At 32.6% G+C, this 25,886-nt stretch overlaps 1 protein-coding gene across 2 annotated transcripts in view; it reads left to right on the forward strand.

Annotated features, from left to right (window-relative positions):
• Positions 1-25,886, forward strand: part of DYNC2H1 (dynein cytoplasmic 2 heavy chain 1) — a 355,585-nt gene that overhangs the window by 122,862 nt on the left and 206,837 nt on the right. For both annotated transcript variants that reach the window (XM_031961078.1, XM_031961079.1), the window contains exons 49-58: positions 278-526; positions 2,303-2,411; positions 5,714-5,827; positions 7,183-7,325; positions 11,442-11,526; positions 17,549-17,703; positions 18,462-18,599; positions 20,521-20,634; positions 24,224-24,384; positions 25,124-25,247. In XM_031961078.1, the coding sequence (XP_031816938.1) occupies positions 278-526; positions 2,303-2,411; positions 5,714-5,827; positions 7,183-7,325; positions 11,442-11,526; positions 17,549-17,703; positions 18,462-18,599; positions 20,521-20,634; positions 24,224-24,384; positions 25,124-25,247 (1,392 nt within the window). The remainder of the gene's footprint in view (positions 1-277; positions 527-2,302; positions 2,412-5,713; positions 5,828-7,182; positions 7,326-11,441; positions 11,527-17,548; positions 17,704-18,461; positions 18,600-20,520; positions 20,635-24,223; positions 24,385-25,123; positions 25,248-25,886) is intronic.

Consider the following 25,886-nt stretch of genomic DNA (forward strand, 5'->3'; position numbering starts at 1 on the left):
ATGAAATACATTTTTTCTTTCTCTTTTTTTAAACTGAGTAACTTGTGTTATCTGTACTATTTTAAGTAGTTGTTCAGAGAGTGCACCATATCTCTAGATGTTTGAAGGAGGCATCAGGAATTTTAATCTTGGGCACATTTCTGTATTAAGCATGTAAAACAGTAGAACTAGTATTTTGAGATGGCAAACTATCACTATTCCTTCTGGTTGTAGAAAATTAGAAAGTGCTTTGTACTTGGACATAATAATGTAAATATTCTCTTATGATTCTTTGAAGGGTATTATTCATTATGGACGAGAGAACCAAGATTTAGATATTTTGCTTTTCCAAGAAGTTCTGGAGTATATGTCAAGAATAGACAGGGTGCTGAGTTTCCCTGGAGGATCCCTTCTCTTAGCTGGGCGCAGTGGTGTGGGGCGTCGGACTATCACTTCATTAGTCAGCCACATGCATGGAGCTATTCTAATTTCTCCCAAGATTTCTCGAGGCTATGAGCTGAAGCAATTTAAGAATGATCTCAAACATGTGAGTAACTTATTTTTTTGCTTTTAAAAATTTTATTTTTAGTGTTAATTGAAATTATGTAATTTATATATGGAAATATGTAAATTTATATATATATATATATATATATATATATATATATATATATATATGAAAATGTTCTTTGGAGAACATTTGGAAATCTCTTGCAAAAAAGAATTTTTATTTTCATTTTGATTTTGATTTTGATTTTCTTAGCTATGATGTTTAAAATATGAAAAATACCCTGTATTTCCTTTGCTGTGTAAACCAGAAGTGCAGAGAAGTGATGGGCTATCAAGTAGGCATGTGAAATAAATAAGATGATCGTTATGTCAATACAATTTGAATAGGACTAAAATTTTAGGTGGTACTTTAATATCTCAAATATAATATGACATGTTTTCCATATTCATGAAATTTTCCCATAGGTTGGATTTGCTGTAAAATTAGTCCTTGCCAGCATGTGGTTTTTAACTTTATTAATCAAAATAAGAAATAAAAATATCAAAATATATAAACATATGAATTAATATGCTTATAATTCTTAAGTGTAATATCAGTTGATGGGAAAGTTGGCATAATAGACAAAGAGATGACTTCTGAGTCTGGGTTCTAATGTCACCTTTGATGTACTGACTGGGTGAGTTAGACTGGTCACTTAACCTTTCTGTATCCAGGATAAATGTTTGAAGAACAATATAGGATTGTCATTGGTGAAAGTATCCTTTCTTGGAGTTCATAAGTTCTGCTTATGAAATCTCAAATCTAAACTAAAAAACAGTAAAGTTTGACTTTTAAGAATTTTAAATTTCTGTATTCTGTTATTTAAACCCAGAGTATGCCACCAGCTTTTGTTGTTGTTGTTGCTGAACAATTCAATATATTTCTTTTTTTATTATTACATAGTTTTTAATTTACAAGATATATGCATAGGTAATTTTTCAGCATTGACAATTGCAAAACCCTTTTGTTCCATCTTTTCCCCTCCTTCCCCCTATCCCTTCCCCCAGATGGCAGGTTGACCAATACATGCTAAATATGTTAAAGTATAAGTCAAATACAATATATGTATACATGTCCATACAGTTATTTTGCTGTATAAGAAGAATTGGACTTTGAAATAGTGTACAATTAGCCTGTGAAGGAAATCAAAAATGAAGGCAGACAAAAATAGAGGGATTGGGAATTGTATGTAGTAGTTCATACTCATCTCCCAGAGTTCTTTCTCTGGGTGTAGTTGGTTCAATTCATTACTGCTCTATTGCAACTGATTTGGTTAATCTCATTGTTGAAGAGGGCCATGTCCATCAGAATTGATCATCATACAGTATTGTTGTTGGAATATATAATGATCTCCTGGTCTTGCTCATTTCACTGAGCATCAGTTCATGTAAGTCATTCCAGGCCTTTCTGAAATCATCCTGTTGGTCATTTCTTACAGAACAATAATATTCCATAATATTCATATACCACAATTTATTCAGCCATTCTCCAATTGATGGGCATCCACTCACTTTCTAGTTTCTGGCCACTACAAATAGGGCTGCCACAAACATTCTTGCACATATAGGACCCTTTCCTTCTTTAAAATCTCTTTGGGATATAAGCCCAGTAGTAACATTGCTGGATAAAAGGGTATACACAGTTTGATAACTTTTTGAGCATGGTTCCAAATCGCTCTCCAGAATGGTTGCCACCAGCGTTTAATAGAGGGTCTAGCAAGTACTGAATGCTTAATAAATATTTATTGGTTACTAAAATTTTGGTTTTTGGCAGGTACTACATCTTGCAGGCATTGAAGCTCAACAAGTAGTTTTGCTTCTTGAGGATTACCAGTTTGTCCATCCTACATTTTTGGAGATGATCAACAGTCTTTTATCTTCAGGTAGGTAAGGAATATTTGTTGTTCAAGAAGGTATAATTTCACAAATAAAAGTACATTGTGGTAAGTGTTCTGGATGTGATTCTTTTTTTCCCCTTTTCTCTCCTTCCCCCCCACCCCATCCCTTACATGTGATTCTTAAATCCCTTTGCATATAATTCTTTATTATTAGTATGGTGAAATATAGTTGAGACATAAATTTGGAATGTATTTAAGGAAAAAACTGATTTGTGTACATTAAATATATCTCTATATTTTGAGAAATGTCAGGACCAAGAAAAATAGAATTATGTTGATGATTTTCATCAACTTTTCTTAATTATTTCGCTTTTATCTTTTAGGAAATGTTTCAGTGTATCTGTACTGTATACAAAACACTGGGCTTAATGCTGTGGGAAATAAACAGAAATAAAGTATTTTTACTTATGAAATAAGCACTGTAATTTGTATTGCCTCATATAGTATATATGTTTATACATGCTAAGTAATGAAGGTGGAATCGAGGAAAGGAATGAGAAAGAGTAAATAGTTTGTGTGGCTTTGGGACAAATCATTAAATCTCTCTGGCTTTAATTTCTTCAACACTAAAATGTCTCCTTCCAGATCTGTTGTGCTGTGATATTCCAGAGAATCACATGCCAAAAGTTCGTTTTTCTCCTTTTGAGATATTTTCTGGTCTTCTTGGAAATGGAGGAAAAGCCTATTTTTTATGTAGAATGAGTTTTAGACAATATATTGATGTAAGCTTTAAGCCATAGTGTAAACATATAGCATTTTTTTTATGATAACAAAGAAGTGTCATAGTGCAGTGTATAGATGCCAGCCTTAGGATCAAGAAGACCTCAGTTTTGAGCCTTCCTCTGACCAGTCCTGGAAATGTGGCTTTCAGAAAATCACCTCACCTCTCTGGAGTTATGAAGATTAGGACAGAAAAGAGACACCAGTCCACACTGGTATAGATTGTTTATCTACACTAGTCAACTCAGATCTATCCAATAATTTTCAAAATATAATTTGCATTTACTGTATTAGAAGTTGTAATATATGGAATCTAAACATTAGGACTTAAGGTTTCCAGATTAGCTCTGGATCCGAAAGTAATCATTCTTTCTCTCCATCAAAAAATACCTTTTTGGCCCATAAAAGTAGTCTCTAAATATCCAACAACAAATGTATACCTAGCGTACTGGTTTTGTAATTATACTGTGTAGACAGCAGGGCAGTTTGTAGAAAGACTGAGATATTTTGAAGAAAAATGATATGTAGAATAGATAATAAGGAAAAGAGGGAAGAAAGGAGTTATTTGAAGTGATAATATTATCACTAACTGGGGAGCTATTCTGACTAAGCAGGAAAAGATCAACACAAAAGTGAGTAGCAAACTCATCACTGTTGTAGAGGTTGGAGCAATAGTCTCCCTGTAATGCGTGGGTATGCATGTGTGTTGAGAGCTACCTGTGCTTCAGTTTTCCTGTATGTAATCAGTATACCAAATACTAGAATTCAGCATTGTTGGGAAGCATTCATTCTAGTTACCACAACATATTTTTCCAAAATATTTTTACAATAATGAAACTGACTTATCCAGAAAAGGGCAAATTATTACTCAATATACTACATTTAAAAAGGTAGGCAATTACAGAAGACATGTTAGAAATGTTTTAAAATATTATCTGTTATTTTTAAAATTTGCAAAGGAGTTTATAGATATGACAAAATACCTTTGTGATATAAGAAATAATGAAGGGAATTGTGTCAGAGAAACTTGGGAAGACTTCTATGAACTGATGATGATGATGATGATGATGTGTGTGTGTGTGTGTGTGTGTGTGTGTGTGTGTGTATAAACAGTGGACATGGCCAATAGAAGTTTGGGTTTCTTTCTCTTTTGGGTTTCTTTCTTTTTCAATTGAAGTCGGGGGCAGGTTAGAAGATGAATTGTTGTTGATTAAAAAAAAAATCATTTAAAAAATACTAGTATAGTCCCAGGTTGAGTTCCTTTTCATTCAAATCAAGCAAATTTTTATTAACATATCCTGAATTGATTCACATTGTTCACATTGATTTTTAATGACCAAACAAAAACCTAAAAATATATTCTGAGTAATTAATGTTTTAGCACCATATAAATGCTAAGTGAATAAATGATAGCAGTAAGTGCTACAGGAGTTCCAAGGAAGGAGATATCATTTGAGCTAGAGGATAGAAGCCAAGGCTTCACAGAAGATCTACGCCTCTATCTAGCCTTTGAAAGATAGTATAGTTTGATTGGTGGAAGAACATTCTAGGTAATGCAATAAGTGTAATTAATGATCCAGCAGCAAATATCTCATGTAAGAAACTCACAAGATACAAAATTTTAAAAGAGAGATTGGGGTCCACTTATGGAAGGCCTTAAATGCCATATTGTTTTACTTTGGAAATAATAGGGAACCACTGAAGCCTTTTAAATTGTTATTGTTATTGTTTTAAAAGTGACGAAAGTCAGTCTTTTAGGTAAATTAATCTGAGAGCAAAATTCTGCTAAAATCCTCTTACCTAAGTTTTACTTTGTTGCCTCATTGTGGCATATAAATGATTCCCTCCCCCAAAGACTAGTTGTTAGAGTGCAGAATCTGGTATGATTTGATTATTTGGTGATATTGAAAAGGCATCTACTTTACTACTGTACCTCAAGGACCACTAGACATTTTCATCTAATGATGCTGAAACTTGTATTTTCTGCCCCCTTCGTATGTGAGCTCCTTGAGAACAATTACTATGTTTTATATTTATATATCTGGCATTTAACAGAATGCCTTGTGTTGAGGAGGTGCTTAACAAATACCTTTTCATTCATTCATTTTATTTATTCCCTACCAATCTAGAAAGACTTGAAGCTGTGGATTGTGTTTATTTATCACAAATCTATTGCTTGAGTAACTGAGTAAATTTAGAGGTTCATTTTGAGCAAGTCTGCAGAATGTAAATTTTTTAGTCACGATACCTTCCAAAGACAGTCTGCCAAAGAAGGGAGGAGTTGTGATCTATATTGGGTTAGGACTGTTCACATTGACAAAATCACCTAACTCGTGAAGTCTTGAATAATCTGGAAGTAGTTTCAGGACATAATAGTGATGAGAGATTAGAGACAGAGAAACCATTTAGAAGGCTACCATAATATGTGAGATGATAAAAGTTCTCAACCATGATAATAGTGGTAATGAGAAGATAGGGTTCCCATTAATGACTTTCAAAAATCAACACTGTTGATTAAATGATTCACTTAGACTTAATTAAAATACAATGTACCATTCTTTTTGTAGGTGAAGTTCCCGGACTATATTCTCTTGAAGAGTTAGAACCTTTGCTGTCTCCTTTAAAAGATCAGGCTTCACAGGATGGCTTTACTGGACCAGTCTTCAATTATTTTACCTATAGTAAGAAAAACGAATTAATGTTCATAGAATAGTTAAAAATATATATTATGTAAAATAAGTGCATTTTAGTTAAACATTACTTTTCCTAAGTATCATAAAGCTTATGCAAATTTAATTATTTTAATTATTTACACATCTTGCTCTTTTTTTTTTTCTAACATAAAATGTCAGGGAATATACAAGAGTGGTTGAATTAAATAAGAACAAAATAAATATAATCTCTATTGACCCTTGACCTTCCCACTTACTTTTTTAATGATAAATGTCTTTAATGTATCAACTGAATGTTACATAGTAGGCAAATTTTAAAAAGTAGGTTCTTAATGAATACATGTTGATTCATTGAGAGCTTTCAAAGCTTTATTTTGTTGTCTCTAATCAAATGATTATAAGTATCAAATTTCATAATTACCCTGCTGGAAGAAAAAAGATTATTTCCTTCCACTACAATCCTCTCTATTGTCTGAAGATCAGGCAGGATAAACCTGGGTTCTTTTTTTTTATTACAGCTTTTTATTGACAAAACATATGCGTGGGTAATTTTTCAACACTGACCCTTGCAAAAACTTCTCTTCCAACTTTTCCCCTCATTCCCTCTACTCTCTTTCCTAGATGACAGGTAGTCCCATACATGTTAAATATGTTAAAGTGTATGTTAAATACAATATTTATCACCTACTGGTCATTTCTTATAAAACAATAATATTCCATAATATTCATATACCACAATTTATTCAGCCATTCTCTAATTGATGGGCATCCATTCAATTTCCAGTTTCTAGCCATTACAAAAAGAGCTGCCACAAATATTTTTTCACATACAGGTCCCTTTCCCTTCTTTAATATTCTCTTTGGGATATAAAGCCAATAGTAATACTGCTGGATCAAAGGGTATACACAGTTTGACAACTTTTTGAGCATAGTTCTAAATTGCTCTCCAGAATGGTTGTATGTATTCACGACTCCACCAACTCCATCAGTGTCCCAGTTTCCCCACATCTCCTCAAACATTCGCTTGTTCCTCAAATTCGATGTTCCTCAAACATCTTTTCCTGTCATCTTAGCCAATCTGAGAGGTGTGTAGTGGTATCTCAGTCTTAATTTGCATTTCTCTGATCAATAATGATTTGAAACACCTTTTCATATGGATAGAAATAGTTTTTCCCACTTACTTTCATGTAATAAAATATTTGCTGCATTTGAAAATTATTTGAATGCTTAGATTGTAATGTATGTTATTGAAAGTTTTGATTATTATTGTAGTTTATGAAAGTAATTTCATTATATTAAAAATGTTTAGATATTTGTTTGGAAATTTTTCTATCATTTAAATTTTTAAATTTTATATTCATTAGAGATCCAGCAGAATTTGCATATAGTTTTGATAATGGATTCTGCCAGTATAAGTTTTACAATTAATTGTGAGAGTAATCCAGCCTTACATAAGAAATGCCAGGTACTATGGATGGAGAGTTGGTCAGACAACAGCATGAAAAAGGTAAGTTTGCTATTTAATAAAATTGTGAAAAGTAGTGAGTATATTCTTTGTAAAAATGTACATTCTTGTATAATATACATTCTTTAAGGAAGGGGAGACAGTTTGAAAATGTTGGTTAGTTCTGTTTATGTTAATTTAACCATAACATAGATAACATATAGATACTCATGTAGATAACAGTTTTGTATATTTTCTCTTTCAATAATAAATGAGACTGTCTTTAAAGAAATATCTTCCTTGTACATGTATCTTAAACATCTATTATAGTGCTTGACATGTAGTAATTGCTCAATAGATTCTTTATCTGTGGTGGTTACAGATAATGATGAATAAATATAATAGAAAAATTAGAATAAACTATGCCAGAATAATCACTCAACCTTTAGATTTTTTTCAAAATCAATCAAACAACAAAAAATATGTACATGTTATGTGCCAGACAGTAGATACTGGAGATAAATATAAAATGAGTGAATAATACAAACTCATAAGGAGTTGACATAACTCCTTATGACATAAGGAAATATATCCTTACATACAGAGTGAATAAAAAGAGAATAGGAATAAAGATATGATAGCTAAGTTCAAGATTGAATGAGAATAAGAACTTTGTGTTAGGGGGGATCAGGAAAAGTTTTGAGGAGATGCTTGAATATATTTTGAAGAAATGGGGGGACTTCTCTGAGACAGATGTGAGGAGGGAGTGTGTTCCAGTGATGGGGGACACACAGTGCAAGGGTATGGACATGGGAGATGGAGTGTTTCATATGAGGAACAGAGAGAGGGCCAGTTTGACCCATGAGGGAGAGAAAATACTGCCAAATGAAGCCAAAAGATAAGTGAGCCAGGTTGTGAAAGGCTTTCAAAACTAAAAGAAGGATTTTTACATTTTATGTTACCACAGTAGGTAACAGTAATAGGAGACAATACGTGATCTTCTCTGGGCTTAAGAAGAACTATTTTAGCAGCAGGGTGTAGGGTAGACTGGAGTGTTAAACAGACTTTTGGAGTTTGGATGAATTATCTGTGAGAGTCAATGAGGGCCTGAAGTGAAATGTGAATAAAGGAAAAGGGTTGGATGAAAATAGTGTTAGGAAAGTAGAAACAGCAAGATTTGTTGACCAATGGGGTATGAGCAGAGAAGAAGGCAGGGTAATTTTAAGGTTTGGAAGCTGGGAGATTGGAAATCTTAATTGCTAAATCTGATGGTCTTGTCTCAGATCTCATTCTTTATCCATTTACCTACTACAGCACTGTTGACCTCTTTTAGTTAACAAAGCAAAATTCCTTATTTGACACAAATAGGGATGTTTAAAGAGAAGTGGTTTTAGGGGAGAGTTCTATTTTGGATATTTTGAGTTTGAGATGTTTCTTCAGATATCAGTTTGATGTGTCTAATAGTGAATTTGTGATGGGAGATTGAAGTTATTGGGAGAGACTGGGGTTGGATATAGACAGTGTCTGTCTAGAGCAGAATTTTAAAACTGCTCCAAGACTGTTGGAACATCTGGTTTCTCTGTGCATCATTGGCAGAGATAAACCCATAAGAACTAATGAAATCATCAGGAGAGAGAGTGTAAGTGGAAGATAAGAGGGCATAGGATAGAACCTAGGGAACATCATAGTTAAGGGGCATAATATGACTGATGAACTTGTACAGGAGATTTAAAATACCTGAGGCCAGCCAGACTGGTCCTTCTGCTATTCTGCACACATGTCTTGAAGCATCTGTATCATAGTGGAGTCTACTCATTCAAGGAGTTCAAATTTGGACTCAGACACTAAGTTAATTGTGTGACCTCAAGCAAGTCAACCTCTATTTCAGTTTCCTTATCCATAAAATGGGGGTGATTACAGCACCTATTTCAGAAAATGTTGTTTTGAGAATTAAATGAGATAATAATTAAATGAGATAATAAAGGACTCTGTACAATGCTTGGCACATAGTAAAATTATATAAATGTTTTCATAGCTATTTTATTGTTATTATTCCCCACATATGGGTAGATAGGTAGGTGAAGCACCAGAATGGGGCAGTATCATGTACATCCAGATATCTAGAAATGAAAGAGAATGCAGAAGGAGGAAGAACAAGAGGTCAACAATGTTGAAGATAGTAGTAGATTGAGAAGGATAAAATCTGAGAAAAGTGAACCAGATTTTGCAATTAAAAGTCATTATTGATTTTAGTTGAATGATAAAATTGGAAACTAGATTACAAAAAGTAAAGTGGGGGATAGTGTCAAATTGAGATAAAGAATATAGAAGAGAAAGCTCAAATCTAATGGCCTTGGATTTCTCAGTAGAATAAGAAACATGCTTCTCAGCTGAAACAGGAATTAGGAAGTGTGGGAAGTTTGAGGAGAGAAAAGTATATTTAGAAAATATTCTAAAATGTCCTATGACCGATTGTGGCTGATTTCAGAAAGATGATAATGTCTGAATACTTCATATTTCAATAAGAGGAAGGAGTGGTAATTATTTCCTAGTTAATAGTTTTCTTTAGAGATCCGTTTTATCATATAAGATAAATCCCCAGAATTGTTTTGCACAGAAATTAAAGGAACAAGATCTGGTATATAATTCCAAAATGCCACACTGAAACTTTAATTAACTATTTACACTGATTTTGATTTAGGGTATACCTAGAGATCTACTACATTGCATACTTTACTCAAGAACTAGCACACTTGTTTTCAAAACACATTCAATACTACAAAATGGTATTATGTCACATTTCTTTGTTGTTGTTAAGGTAAAATAAATTGAAGGCATCTGATCAAATAAATCATTTGAAGTTGTAGAACTTGTCAAATTATTGATTACCATGGCAAACCACTATTATTTTTAACTTAAAGGAGACAAGTTTTTTTATGTTCTAAGATAGAAGATAAATCTCAGTTTCTTTAATTTTCTTTAAAAACTTTTTAAATTTTTAAAGGACCTACAATATTGGTGTTATTGTTTAAAAATAAAAATATGTTATAAACATTGATATTAATAATATCTTCTCACACATGCCCACTCCAAAATCAACAAGTTATTTTACACTTAGACATTTTAAAAAATGATTATACCCAATTACTTTTATATTGTAATTATTTTTATGTATTGAAATTTTAAAATTCTGCTGTATTTTTCCTTTTGTATTCTGTCTGCATATCAGAAAGGAATTTCTTTGGCTGAATGCTGTATGAAATACTCTAATAATATTATAGTTTGACTTATTTGCAACAATTAATTTTTTACTGATAATTTTCTAATTTGGTCTAAATCACTTTAATTTCTTGGGTTTTATTTTTACAGATTAATCATACTGTATGCTATATTGTATATTAAAATATACTGTGTTGGATAGAGAGCCTGCCTTAAGGAAGATCTCAACTTAAGTCTTCCCTTTAAAATATGCTAGTTATATGACCCTAGTCAAGTCACTTCAAATTTCAGAGTTTTAGACAATTCTCTTAAGATTATAAATTTTATGGAGATGCTAAATTACATTGGAAGAGGGAGCTTCATCATATAATAGTTCTCTATATCAGTGAAATCACAGATCTGATTCTGTCCCTTTATTGGAATTGGTTTCCTAGTTGCCTTTTCTTCATACAGTATTTGTTACATATCTTGCCAAGGAAATTTTTCCTTTTAAAAATTTATGGGACCAGGTGCTCTGCCTGAATGATACTGGTAGTTCATTTAAGTTCTGGATAAGTTGGTGGATCAGTTAACTTATGATGGATAAGTTCAGTTTTTAGCAACAGGGCTAAAAGACATTGGATTGGATGTCTTCACTAAATTCAAGACTAGCACTGTGAACCCTTTTTAAGGTGAGGCACATTTTCCTAGGTCAGAGGTGGAGAATGTTAAAACTTCTTTGCTGATCCTAGTGCCAGCTACTATATTTTAACCTTCTAGGTTAGATGTTATAGGGGGACACAATCTTTAAAAAAAAGAAAGAAAGAAAAAGAAAAAGTATTCATTTTGTTCCTGTCAATCTGTGAGTTGTAGAAGAAAACTGTAATTAAGATGCCATTACGTTTATGATTTAATTTTATTCTTTGCCTAAATATTGTTTATATTGATTTTGCATTTTTAAAATCATCTTTTCAATTTTAGATACCTGAAATGTTATTCACTGAAATATCTGGTGAAGAAAAGTACAGTGAAAGGAAAAGAAGAGAAGAAAAGAAAAAAAATAATGGTAATATTTCAGAGAAAATTATCATACTTCTGATTTGAATACCAGAATAAGTGCAAAATTAAAACACAATAAATTATCACAAACTTAAGTACATCTTAAATGTATAAATAAAATGTGCTTCTTCAACTACATTTTACAAACATTCATTTGAAAACTAAATTATTTCAGTTATATGTAGGACAGAGAAACAAAAAAAAAAATCTAAAATCTCCAAATTAGTTTAGTATTAGGGGTTTCTGCAGTATTTCTTAATTTTGGTGTATTCTGAACTACAAGTTGCAGATTTCCTGTAGAATAACTTAGCTACTTTTTCCAGAACAGCTCTTTGATCATCCTGCTCTCATGAGGAAGACTAGAGATGGAAAATCTAGGTATAATCCCTGAGGAAGATTTCAAAGTCAGTGATTACTGTCTTTAATCAGAGAATGATTACTTTTTCCTACATTTCTTTTAAATTCTCACTTTTGACTGTGTAGTGTGAAATGCCAATGACAGACTAGCTGTATTGACTCTCACAGAGACCATGGAAGCAAGAAAAGAAGGAGAAACACTGGTGATTTTGGTCAAGACATTTTATTTTTGCTAAGACTTCTCTTTTAAGCTCTAAAGTCGATAAATCAGTCAGAATACGAAGGGACTGTGTGAATTCAGGATTCAAGGAGAAACTTTAACATTCTCAGACAAATGGTCTCTCCCCCTATCCAACCTGTTTACCACTCCATTCTAGCATGTCTGTTCCCAATCCTTCTCTGCCTTCACCAGTCTGCTGGCTGGCTCTTAGGAGGGTTCAGTGCCAGGTCAGAATGACCTGGACTCCTGCAAACTAAGCAGGTATGATTGCCCAAGGAGGCACAGTGTAGAATAATTAATTAAAACTATTTATTAGTTGTCTCTCACATCGCAGGCAGCTATGCCTGTGTCCTTACCATGGATACAAAAAGACAAAAATAACAGTAACCTGACCTCGAGGAGATTGTATTATCACGCACATAAGTCTATACAAAATAAATGAAAGGTAATATGGGAGGTAAGTGCTCTCATTTGGACAAATCATAAAAGGTTTCATGGAGGATGTATTGTTTAAATATTGAAGAGAACAATGGGTTTTAAGAGTTAAGGTTGCATGCATGAAGATAGGAAATGGAAAGCCAAGTTTGAGGCATAGCAAGGAGGCCAAATTGCTCTATTAAAGGATGGAGTAAAATAAGTCTGAAAAGCTAGGGTGGAGGCAGATTGTGGATACTCAAAGTAATAAGCAGTCTCAGGAATTCATTGAGCAGGGGAGTGACATGGTCAGTGTTGTATTTTAGCATTGTCATTTTTGGTAGTTATGTAGAGAATAGATGGGTGAGAGAATAGATTAAGAGAGAAATTAGAAGACTTTTGAAATAACTCAAGCCAGAAGTGATACACATCCACTATTTATAGTGTATGTTAATAAAAAGAGAACAGATAGAGATACAGAAAAAAATTGAAAAGATTTAGCAATTAATTACATATTGTGGAGTAAGGGAGTATGTGTTCCTTTTTGGTACTGCATATCTGAAAAGCTGTCATTTCCTCCTTTTTCTTGTATAGAAATGAAACTTCATAAAGAAGATAGAATAAAGACCACTTATAATAAATTAATTTGAAATTTTGAGATGAGAAAATAAAAGCCAAATATGTCTCTTTCTCTATCTATCATTATTTATTTGCCTTTATCTATTGAATCCATTGTAAATCTGTGTAAGTTAATATGAGAATCTGGCTCCTGGTAAATGATTATAAATTCATTTATTTAATACTTAATGAATTATATTGCTATTTAGATATTTTAATAGTGTTCTTCTCTACTGAAAATACTGTCTTATACTTTAGAGAAAAGAACAAAATTATCTTTGTATAATATTGAACATTTTGAACTAATTTATGTTTAGTTAATGATCTTAGTTGAAAGAACACTGGCATTTTAATCAGGAAATTTAGGTTCAAGTCAAATCTTTGCTGCTTACTACTGGAAAGATCTTGAGGACATAACTGCCTCATTTTTTAAATCTATAAATTATGGGTTTAAGCTAGATTTTTTTTCTCTTCCAGATTTAGATCATGTAATTTTACAATCCTACATTAGGAGCTGGGAAAACATTTTTAAGTTTTTTTTTTTTTTCCCTCCATTTTCATTCATGATGGTGTATTACATAGTATTCTTACCCAAATAGTTTGGGATTTTTGTGAAGAAAATACTTTGCAAACTACAAAGAATTTTTAATATGACATTTCCTTTCAATGTAAATTTATTATCATGAAATACATGTATTTTTAAAATTTGTATTCTAAAACATTATTTTAAACCAGAAGCCTTCAAGGAAGCCAAAAGAAAGGTAGTTACTAAACTGTATTGTTCAAAGGCATTGATCATGTGTTATTTAAAGTTGTGTCCTAATGCCATGTATGACACCAAACAAAATGCATGAATACACAGTTTCTATATAATGAAGATGACAATCAAAATTTAATGAAATGTTTCATTCAGCTTTGTCTACAAGTGCAGATATGTAAATTTATTATAGGAGTAAAAGCACATCAAAACCAGGAAAAAATGTATGTAGTTTCACCTGTCTGGATATTTCTCCTTAAAGGAAGATGAGAAGGATATGATATGTTCAAAGTGGCATGGAGTTTGTACAAGGATTCATAAATGCTCAAACTTGGTAGGAAACTCAGCAGCACATAATCCAATCCCTAGCTAACAAAAATCCTTTTAACTTTTGTGGAGCAAGTGGCCATCCATGCTTTGTTTGAAGACTTGAGGTGCTTAAGTAGTTCTGATATGGATACCTTAATTCTTATGTCTAGATTAATTCCGATCTAATAATCCACTTCTTGCTCCTATTTTTGCCTTGCAGGGTTTAAGAAAACAAGAGCAAGTTTTCTGGATGATTGCCCTTAAAATACTTTAACATAAATCATCATATTTCCAAGAAACCACCCAAGTATTCTCTTCTGGATTAATTGTCCAACTCCTTCAATCGATTTTCACTGAGATAGAATCCAGGCTTAATATTCTGATTGCCCTTCTCTTGGAAAGTTCTAATTTATCCCTTTATTTTCTAAAATGTGACATCTATTTTTTTTTAAATAACTTTTTATTGACAGAACCCATGCCAGGGTAATTTTTTACAACATTATCCCTTGCACTCACTTCTGTTCCGATTTTTCCCATCCCTCCCTCCACCCCCTCCCCCAGATGGCAAGCAGTCCTATACATGTTAAAGAGGTTATAGTATATCCTAGATACAATATATGTGTGCAGAACTGAACAGTTCTCTTGTTGCACAGGAAGAATTGGATTCAGAAGGTAAAAATAACCCGGGAAGAAAAACAAAAATGCAAGCAGTTTACATTATTTCCCAGTGTTCTTTCTTTGGGTGTAGCTGCTTCTGTTCATTCTTGATCAATTGAAACTGAGTTAGATCTCTTTGTCGAAGAAATCCACTTCCATCAGAATACATCCTCATACAGTATCGTTGTTGAGGTATATAATGATCTCCTGGTTCTGCTAATTTCACTTAGCATCAGTTCATGTAAGTCTCTTCAATCCTCTCTGTATTCATCCTGCTGGTCATTTCTTACAGAACAATAATATTCCATAACATTCAGATACCACAATTTACCCAACCATTCTCCAATTGATGGGCATCCATTCATTTTCCAGTTTCTAGCCACTACAAACAGAGCTGCCACAAACATTTTGGCAAATACAGGTGCCTATCCCTTCTTTAGTATCTTTTTGGGATATAAGCCCAGTAGTAACACTGCTGGATCAAAAGGTATGCACAGTTTGATAACTTTTTGGGCATAATTCCAAATTGCTCTCCAGAATGGCTGGATGTGTTCACAATTTCACCAACAATGTATCAGTGTCCCAGTTTTCCCACATCCCCTCCAATATTCCACATTATCTTTCCCTGTCATTCTAGCCAATCTGACAGGTGTGTAGTGGTATCTCAGAGTTGTCTTAATTTGCATTTCTCTCATTAATAATGATTTGGAGCATATTTTCATATGACTAGAAATAGTTTGAATTTCTTCGTCTGAGAATTGTCTGTTCTTATCCTTTGACCATTTATCAATTGGATAATGGCTTGATTTCTTATAAATTAGAGTAAATTCTCTATATATTTTGGAAATGAGGCCTTTATCAGAACCTTTGACTGTAAAATATTTTCCCAGTTTATTGTTTCCCTTCTAATCTTGTCTGCATTAGTTTTGTTTGTACAAAAGCTTTTCAATTTGATATAATCAAAATTTTCTATTTTGTAGTCAATAGTGATCTCTGGTTCTTCTTTGGTCATAAATTCCTTCCTCTTCCACAGGTCTGAGAGGTAAACTATCCTATGCTCTTCCAATTTATTTATAATCTCATTCTTTATGCCTAGGTCACGAACCCATTTTGACCTTATCTTGGTGTATGGTGTTAAGTGTGGGTCAACGCCTAGTTTCTGCCATACTAATTTCCAATTTTCCCGGCAATTTTTAATGCGTTCTTAACCCAAAAACTGGGGGTCTTTGGGTTTGTCAAACACTAGATTATTAAAGTTATTGGCTGTTTTGTCTTTTGACCCTAATATTTTCCATTGATCAACTAGTCTATTTATTAGCCAATACCAGATGGTTTTAGTAACCACTGCTTTATAATATAATTTTAGATCTGGTACAGCTAGGCCACCTTCTTTGATTTTTTTTTTCATTAATTCCCTTGAAATTCTTGACCTTTTGTTTTTCAATATGAACTTTGTTGTTATTTTTTCTAGGTCATCAAAATAGTTTTTTGGGAGTATGATTGGTATAGCACTAAATAAATAGATTAGTTTAGGTAGTATTGCCATCTTTATATTATTTGCCTGCCCAGTCCAAGAGCATTTGATATTTTTCTAATTGGTTAGATCACACTTAATTTGTGTGGAAAGTGTTTTGTAGTTTTGCTCATAAAGTTTCTGATTTTCCCTTGGCAAATAGATTCCTAAATATTTTATATTATCAGTAGTTACTTTAAATAGAATTTCTCTTTGTAACTCTGACTGTTGGATTTTGTTAGTGATATATAAGAATGCTGATGACTTTTGTGGGTTTATTTTGTATCTTGCAACTTTGCTAAAGGTGTGGATTGTTTCTAATAACTTTTTAGTAGAATCTCTGGGGTTCTCTAAGTATACCATCATATCATCAGGAAAGAGTGATAATTTGGTTTCCTCATTACCTATTCTTATTCCTTTAATTTCTTTCTCAACTCTTATTGCCAAAGCTAGCATTTCTAATACAATATTAAATAGTATGGTGATAGTGGGCAACCTTGTTTCACTCCAGATCTTATTGGGAATGGTTGCAGTTTGTCCCCATTACATATGATGCTTACTGATGGTTTTAAATAGATGCTACTGATTATGTTAAGGAAAAGTCTATTTATTCCTATACTCTCAAGTGTTTTTAATAGGAATGGATCCAACGATTTTATCAAATGATTTTTCTGCATCTATTGAGATGATCATATGGTTTTTGTTAATTTGGTTATTAATATGGACAATTATACTGATTGTTAAAAATGTGACATCTAAAGTGAACACAGCACACAGGAATGAGTAGAAAAGGCAAGCCACAAAGTATTAGAAAAGTGATCCATTAGTATTTATTAATATAGTATAGAACCAATCTAAAATGTAAACATTGTAGTTGCATTATTGAATTCAAAATGTCTTGTGATTTGTATTTATTCGTTGATAGAGTTATATAGTGACTAAAAAACATAACAAGAAAGATATAAGAAATATATGGGAAAGAGAATATATATATATATATATATAAATTCATTTAGGTATAAGAGGAAATTCTTGGTTTTAGCTTTAAAGTAGAAACAATCATAAAAGCCAATGTGCAATTAATTCTTGGTAAACATGTTTCAATGATATGTTAAGCTAGTTGTGAAATGCAACAAATGTGTGATGTGATGTTGACTAAAAAAATATTTCTTTTTTTAATTTAGGGGATCCTGATTTTTTAAAATCTTTTTTGGCTATTCATGAGACTTGTAAAGCATATGGAGCTACACCGAGTCGATATATGACCTTTTTACGTGTATACTCTGCCATTAACAGTAGCAAGAAAACTGAGTTGTTAAAAAGACAAAGTCATTTGCAGGTGAAAAATTATTAATACCTTATTACACTTATTTTAGATACATGACTTTTGAAATTTGTATCTATAAATAAAACAGAAAGATCAAATAAACTGTTTTGACAGTTGAGTCTTTCTTTAGAATTTTCACAGTAAGCATAATATTGCATGGAATAAATTATTTTTTTTTGCATTACTGATGTCCTGAATTAATTTTTGTTGTTCTTGTTGCTGCTAGTTAATTCAAACTCCTTTTTTACTTTTCACAATGAAAGAACATTTACTCTATTTGGCTACAATGTAGTGATCTTGGGCCTCTAAGAAAGAAGTTTCTGAGGAATTCAAATGTTTACTTTTTTTTTTTTTTTTTTTTTTTTTTTTTTTTTTTGCTGAGGCAGTTGGGTTAAGTGACTTGCCCAGGGTTACACAGCTAGGAAATGTTTACTTCTTGATTAATTATCACCTGTTTATTAGCAAACAGTGTTTTGGGTAATGTTTAATAATAAACTTCTCAAATTGTGTATCTACTTTCTTATGATCTAGCTTAGGATTGGATTCTTCTATGGCATCAGACATCATCACTATCTTTTGAAAACAATTACCATAGTTTGATATTGATGATTATGAATAGAAATGAAATAATAACTTTTCTTCAGAACAAGAGCTGATACTATATAAAGATAGCTTTTAAAATGAAACATTTTAATTGTTTTATTTGTGTTTTGACAAAATTCCTTTATTTCTTGGTATTCCCAAACTAATACTTAATTTTGTTTTTATAGGCTGGTGTGTCTAAACTTAATGAAGCCAAAGCTCTTGTGGATGAACTGAATAGGAAAGCTGGAGAGCAAAGCATATTACTTAAAACAAAACAAGATGAGGCAGATGCTGCCCTCCAAGAAATCACAGTGTCAATGCAGGTACTACCTTGTATGAATAACAAAAAGTCAAAGAACATATGTTCACCATGTGATTTTTAATGAATCATTCATTATAGGATATTACCCCCCTCTAAAAAAAAGCCCTTCTTGGGCCATCTAATGGAAAATAGTCCTCACTGACTTCTCTTTGTATTCTCACATAACCAGTTCTGAAATTGGCTAATTATCTGGTTCATATCTTTCCATCTTTTCTTGTAAGCATATCATAAGAAAGACCTTTATTAAATGCTTTGCTAAAATTGTTTATATATTCAAAGCATTCTCCTGATCTATCAATTTAGGAACTATGTCAAGAAAGGAAAATACAATTAGTCTGGTATGGTTTGTACTTAATGAATGAATGAATGCATGCATGTATGAAATGAATGAATGAATGAATGAAGATAAATGTCTTCTCCTAGTTAACCTAAGCCATTCTGATTCTTTGAGATTACCACTTCCATTTTTATTTTATGAAAGCATGATCAACGAGCTTATATGAGTAGAGATTAAAAACATACACACTTATGTATGTGGCTTTTTGTTGATTGACTTAGGCATATACTTATTGGTAAATAGTCAATAATCATTAAATGTTTACTGTATGCCAGGCCCTTTACAAGTGAAAACAATGAAACTGTACATAGGAGGAAAGAAAATAACATATGATAAGATTGGAAAGGTATTTTGATTGGTTTACCAGGTTGTGAAGCTCTTTAAAATCTAAACTTGGTAGCTTATATTTGAGTTTAGAGACAATACAGAGTTATTCGATTTTATTGTGAAGAAAAATGACATGGAAAAAGTGGCATAGAAAAGTCACTTTTAGGATTTCTTCTTAATATTTAATACTATCCCCATTTACCTCTCTTCTTTCTTTTGAATGAGATATCCCTTGTAAAACCTTATTCAATGATATAAAAATTAATTGAAATATAGATATGATATAATGTCATATGGGATTCAAAAAGTCATTATGGAAGTTTTTAGGAGGTAATAATTAATTTTAGTTGGGGAGTTGGAGTTTTCTTTATGGAGGAAAGTGCATTTGAACTAGACCTGGATAGATGGTTAAAATTTCAGTAGGCAAAAGGAGGTAAATTCCATGTAAAGAAAACACATGTAAGAAGCCAGAAACTAGAGCATATTTACAAAGAAGTATGACTGAAACACAAGCTTTGTTAGCTTCAACAGTGAGAAGCAGAAGTTGGAGCCAGAATGTAGAAGGATTTAAGTGGCACACTACAGACTTTTTCAGGAGTTAATTTAAAAAAATATTTTCATTGATTCTTTGATTTAGTATGGAATAAAATATAAATTATTTATTTTTTTAAAAATACTTTTTGAGGCATTTGGGGTTAAGTGACTTGTCCTGTGTCACACAGCTAGGAAGTGTTAAGTTCAGATTTGAACTCAGGTCCTCCTGACTCCAGGGCCAGTGCTGTATCTACTGTGCTATCTAGCTATCACGCATTAATTCTTTAGGGATGCTTGCTAGTGCTTTTTATATCTCCATTTCTTATTCATCTGTAAAGACATAGAACATGCAGTTACTCAACAAATTCCTTAATATATAATCTCTAAATGTACATTTTATTAGAGATTTTATTATTTATTTTTATTTAGAATGACAGCATATTGTTATTTTTTATTTTAGCTAATAATTTTCTTAAAAATAGAATCTCCAGCTTCTCAACATAGGATATAAAATATAGTGTGTTGCTAATACATATTTTGTGGATACATTTGTAACTTATGCAGTAAGAATCTTTGGGGGTTGGTTTAATTTTAACTCTTCATGAATTGCTAATAGTAAACTATAGCTGTTTAAAGGCAAATTTGTCTTGAAGATTTACTAAACACATAAAATTAATGCAAATTTAAAAATCTTATTATTAATTCAGAATGATTTTTCCTGTAGGATGCCAGTGAGCAGAAGACAGAACTAGAAAGACTTAAACATAAAATTGCAGAAGAAGTTATTAAGATTGAAGAAAGAAAAAGTAAAATTGATGATGAACTAAAAGAAGTACAGGTAAGAAGCTTTTCTAAAAAGATTTCACTGTATTTTCTCACAACTTTTTTAATATTTTTTTTTTTTGACCTAACCATTTACTTGATTGGCATAAGTAACTCATACTGAAGAGACTTTATTTTTGCAGTTGGGAACCTATTTTGCATTTTGTAGTTTTCAGGGATTTTTCTGGGGCATAAAAAAGTGAAATAACTTATTCACTAGGATCACACAGTGAGGCTGTATCAGAAACAAGACTTGAACATGGGTTTTCTTGATCCTAAGGCCAGCCCTTTATTTTGCCACACTGATTCTCTTCAGTAAAGGTATTAGATAACCATTTGCAATTCAATATTGCCAACATCTGTTAAACAAAATGCCTTAATATACATACTATATATATATATATATATGACATTATTTTAATGTCTCAAGATTTATCAAAGGTTTATCATTATCAAAGTGACTATCTTCAAGTTCACAAAAAATTTTATGTGAAAGAACTATGAAGGAATATGGACAAGAAAAATTTAATAGCTAATATTTACATATTAGCTATTAATATATACAAAAATAATATATATAATAGTACATATAACATGTGTCTATATATGTATCAATACTAGTACATACTCTTTCTATATGTATATATATTCCACATCTTTGTATATACATATGTATATATATATATATTCATATGTATATATATAGTATATATATAGAGTACATGTACATATACTACACATCTTTGGTCCTTAAGAAAGAAACCCAAATTACTTTTGGCTTTCATTGATTAATCAGTAACAGGTCCCAGCCTACACCTCAGTTGGTTCCTTTTTGGGACCCTGATTGGCTCAGAGTAAATAAAAATAACAGTTGTTTCTGTTTAGGCCTGAAATCCTGAGGATTTTTCCCTCCCAAATATTTGAACACCCTCCCCCTCCACCCCCCAACACCACACACACATACATACACACACACACACACATCCATACTTCTTTGTTGTGTCTTAGCCTAGAAACTGCTTTGAGTGCACAAACATCTGAAAACAAAACCTCATGTAACAATACTTGCAGAACTGAGGTCCTTTCTCTCTAACTAAATAGCCAAAGATTCCAGCTCTGCTGCAGAGAGCAGAACTCCATTGAGCTGGCCACATTGTTCTATTACCTAATTCATGCTTGCCAAACAAATTATTTTACTGAGAACTCACATGGGATAAGTGCTTACAAGGTGGTCAGAAAAAATGATACAAGGACACTCTGAAGATATCTCTTAGGAACTTGGAAGAAACCAGCACGGGAGCGCCCACAGTATGGCCGGCCCTCTCCAAAGACGGTGCTGTGCTCCATGAGGAGAGCAGAATTGGATTAGCTTAGAAAAAACACGAGATGTGCAGAGTTAAGAGTCCACGGCAGGTGTTCACAGAGACTTTGTTCGGCCTGGGGCAAAGCATTCTGAGCTCACTTTGGCCTCATCAGACACAATGGGACACATGGTGATGTCATTTTTCTCCTCTTTGATAATGAAGGCTAACAGTCACACATATGCACACACATGCACACACACACACACACACACACACACACACACACCTATATATATATATTTTTTTTCTTTTCTTTTTCTTCCTTCCTTCCTTCCTTTCCTGAGGCAATTGGCATTAAGTGACTTGCCCAGGGTCACACAGCTAGGAAGTGTTAAGTGTCTGAGACCATATTTGAACTCAGGTCCTCGACTTCAGGGCTGGTGCTCACTCCGCCACCTAGCTGCCTCCCCCCTCTCTCTATTTTTTAAACTAAGTAAAAGAGGCCATTGTCTTGCTTCATTTCTTACATAACCTTATTCACTGAATGGGTGTAGCCTCAGTCAAACTGAGACCTGTGAAAGACCTTAGAAAGGCTGAGGTCTCCCACTGCATCCAGCCATTTCCAACCATCCTAATCTATATTTGGCCACTGGACCTAGATGGCTCTGGAGGGGAATATGAGGCAAATGATTTTACACAGCCCCCACTAACTTAATACGGCATATATCTTCTTGATGTTATGGCCCTCTTCAGGAATGAAAGGCAAACAACAATAATAGCTGTATACTATACTATATACTAGATGTATATTTGTCATATATACTATAAATAGTATATGCAAATATGAGTTATTTACTAGTATATTTATAAATATGTACCAATCACTGTGCTCTATGCTGAGAATAAAATGTAACTATCACTATTCACAATGAGCTTACATTCTAATGAGGGAGAGAAAAAGTATATAAGTACATGCAGAATAAGTATGAAAATAATAAATACAAATAATAAAAATAAGTTAAGAAGGTAGTGGGTGGGTGGAGTGCAGGATGCTACTACTTGGGGGAGATGAAGAAAGGTTTCATGAAGAAGGTAGTATTTTTGAGTATTTTCTTGAATAATTCTGTGAGTTGGAGGTAAGGAAGGTATATTCCAGGAATGTGGGATGACAAATGCAAATGTGTTGAGATGGGAGAATGAATCTTATGTGTTAGGAGTGGAGAGAAAACCAGTGGCTGCATCACAAGGGGATGAGATAACCATTGAGACTATCAAGATGAATTTTGGGACCAGTTTGTGAAGGCATTTCAAAGTTAAACATAGGAACTTTTAAAAAATTTCTTGAAATAATAGAAAGCCATTAGAATTTTAAGTAGGGGTGTTACAGTATCAGATTACACTTATGGAAAATTACTTTGACATCAGTATGTAGGATTAACTGCAACAGGAAGAGTCTTAAAGCTGAGAGGCCCAATAAATAGGCAATTGTAGCAATCCAGGCAAGAGACAATGAGGACCTATAGAGAAGGGATATGTAAGAGATATAGGTAGGAGATAGAAATGGCAAGATTTGGCAGTTGATTGGATACACGAGGTGAAGGGAAAATGAAGAGTTGAGAATAATGACAAAGTTAATTATAAACTTGGGAGAATGGGAGACAATTAAAGGAAAAGATCTTAAATTGCTTTATATGGGATTAAGTTGGTTCATTATTTGAATATAGATTGCCTTAAGAAATGTATGAGAGTCAAAAATGACTTTTCCCATAGGTTATATAATTATATTATGGAATTATAAATTATTAAGATGGTCCCCGAATGTAATTTTTATTATTTAGTATGAACTTCACTGAATATTATAGGCTTTAAGCCAAATTAACTTTTCCTGAGTATTGCAGTTATTGTGATGATGATTTTTATAATATCAATTTGATCATTTTGTGTTATGTTTATATAAAAAATTTTCATTTTGATTTTATTATTTTGTTCACAAAGCATTTATTGTGCACATGTTATATGCAAGAAATTATGCTAAATGCTGAAGGAAGTGTAATTTATTACCTTCCCTCAGGTAGTTTACAATTTAGGAGGAGGGGCAAAATAAGTACAGAAATGAATATTATATAGAGTAGAGTGTGATAGATTCACAGGCTAAATATAAACAAAATAGAGTTTAGAGGAAGAAGGAAAAAATTTGTTGAGTCTGAGAAACTATTTTATACTATCTTAGCAAAAAAAAAAATATAAATGAAAACATTGTTTAAAATGAAAAATGTCCTTTTTTTATCCTAATTCTTTTAGCCCCTGGTTAATGAAGCTAAATTAGCAGTTGGAAATATAAAACCAGAATCCCTTTCAGAGATCCGCTCATTAAGAATGCCACCTGATGTCATCAGAGACATTCTTGAAGGAGTCTTAAGGTTGATGGGTATCTTTGATACATCTTGGGTGAGCATGAAAAGGTAATTTTAGGATTTAATGTAAGCATTATAAAATTCTGTATTGGATAGGAACTTTGAGATAGTGTCCTTATTTATAAAATGAAGCATCTATTCTTCATCACTATTACCATCGCCATTATTTTCCTCCTCCTCTTCTTCCTTCTCCTCCTCTTCCTCTTGTTTCACTTCCTCCTTAGCATTTACAGAGCTCTGTAATGTTTGCAAAGTGCTTTAAAATACTTTTTTCCTCATAACAACCCTGAAACATAGATGCTGTTATTTTCCTCATATAGCAGATGAGTTAACTGAGGGAGGAAGAGATTAAGTGACTTGTTCAAGGTTACTTAGGTATCTGAGGCTGGCTATGAATTCAGATCTTCCTAATCCAGTACTCTCTATATTAGGCTGTCTGGTTATTAGAAGCATTAAGTATGCTATGGTCACATGGGTCATATGGTAGTATAGTGGGCATAATTATTTTTGTTCTCCTATTACCTGTATAGATACTGTGAAGGTTGCCTGTGTTTTTGAATAGTATTTTCTACCTTTAGTCTTACTGGAATGGAAAATGATAACAGGAAGGTCAGGAAACTTCTTAGATTTACGTTTATACTAGGCTAGTAATTTAGGAACTATTAAGTTGACCTTTTTGTCAGAAAAATGGTACTATTATTTAACTTTCCTTTATATCTTGTATGCAATTAAATCAAAATATAAATTAATTAAATTAATTGCTTTCCATTTATAATCATTTTTATAGTTTCCTTGCTAAAAGAGGTGTGAGAGAAGATATTGCAACTTTTGATGCTCGAAACATTCCAAGGGAAATAAGAGAAAGTGTTGAAGATCTTCTCTTTAAAAATAAAGCATCATTTGACCCAAAGGTAATTTAAAAAAACATTATTCTGAGATTTTTTCTATATTATTAAGTATTATTATTATTTGATTATTTTAGAAGGTTACCCCTAAATCTGAGCATTCAAATTAAAGACCTCTCTTAATAGTCCCAGTAGGATGATCACCAAATAGTTTCTCCGTTATATTCTGTATTGCTGGCAGGCCTACTGGATCCTATATCATTCCTAAAATTTGTGCCACAGGCTTGTTTGCCTTGCTGTGTTTCCAAAGGGTTATGTTTTCCATAAGACAGTCAACCCTGTTTTTTTTTAAATGTTCTGATGAAGCATGACATCAAACTGTTTTAAGCACTTGCTTTTACATTAAAAAGTCCTGAGCAATTCAACTCCTAGCCTTTGTTGCCTGGTTTTTAAAAAATCCAGAAAATTGTAGGAAAAGGGCAGGGTTTCTTAAATCTTTTTCTCTTGTGACTCCTTTTTGCCTGAGAAATTTTTACAGGACCTTAGGTACATGGGGAAATAAAGTAGGTATATAAATCTGACATTTACTGATAATCATAATTTTGTAACCCCCATATTCAGTTATGTGGTCCTAGAGGTGGTGGTTGTCTGTCTTTCATTCTGGAAGAGAATCATGACATCAGGGAGGGGATGCCATGGCATGCA

The sequence above is a fragment of the Sarcophilus harrisii genome, chromosome 3 (genome assembly GCF_902635505.1).
Source record: "Sarcophilus harrisii chromosome 3, mSarHar1.11, whole genome shotgun sequence".
NCBI classification, from domain to species: domain Eukaryota; kingdom Metazoa; phylum Chordata; class Mammalia; order Dasyuromorphia; family Dasyuridae; genus Sarcophilus; species Sarcophilus harrisii.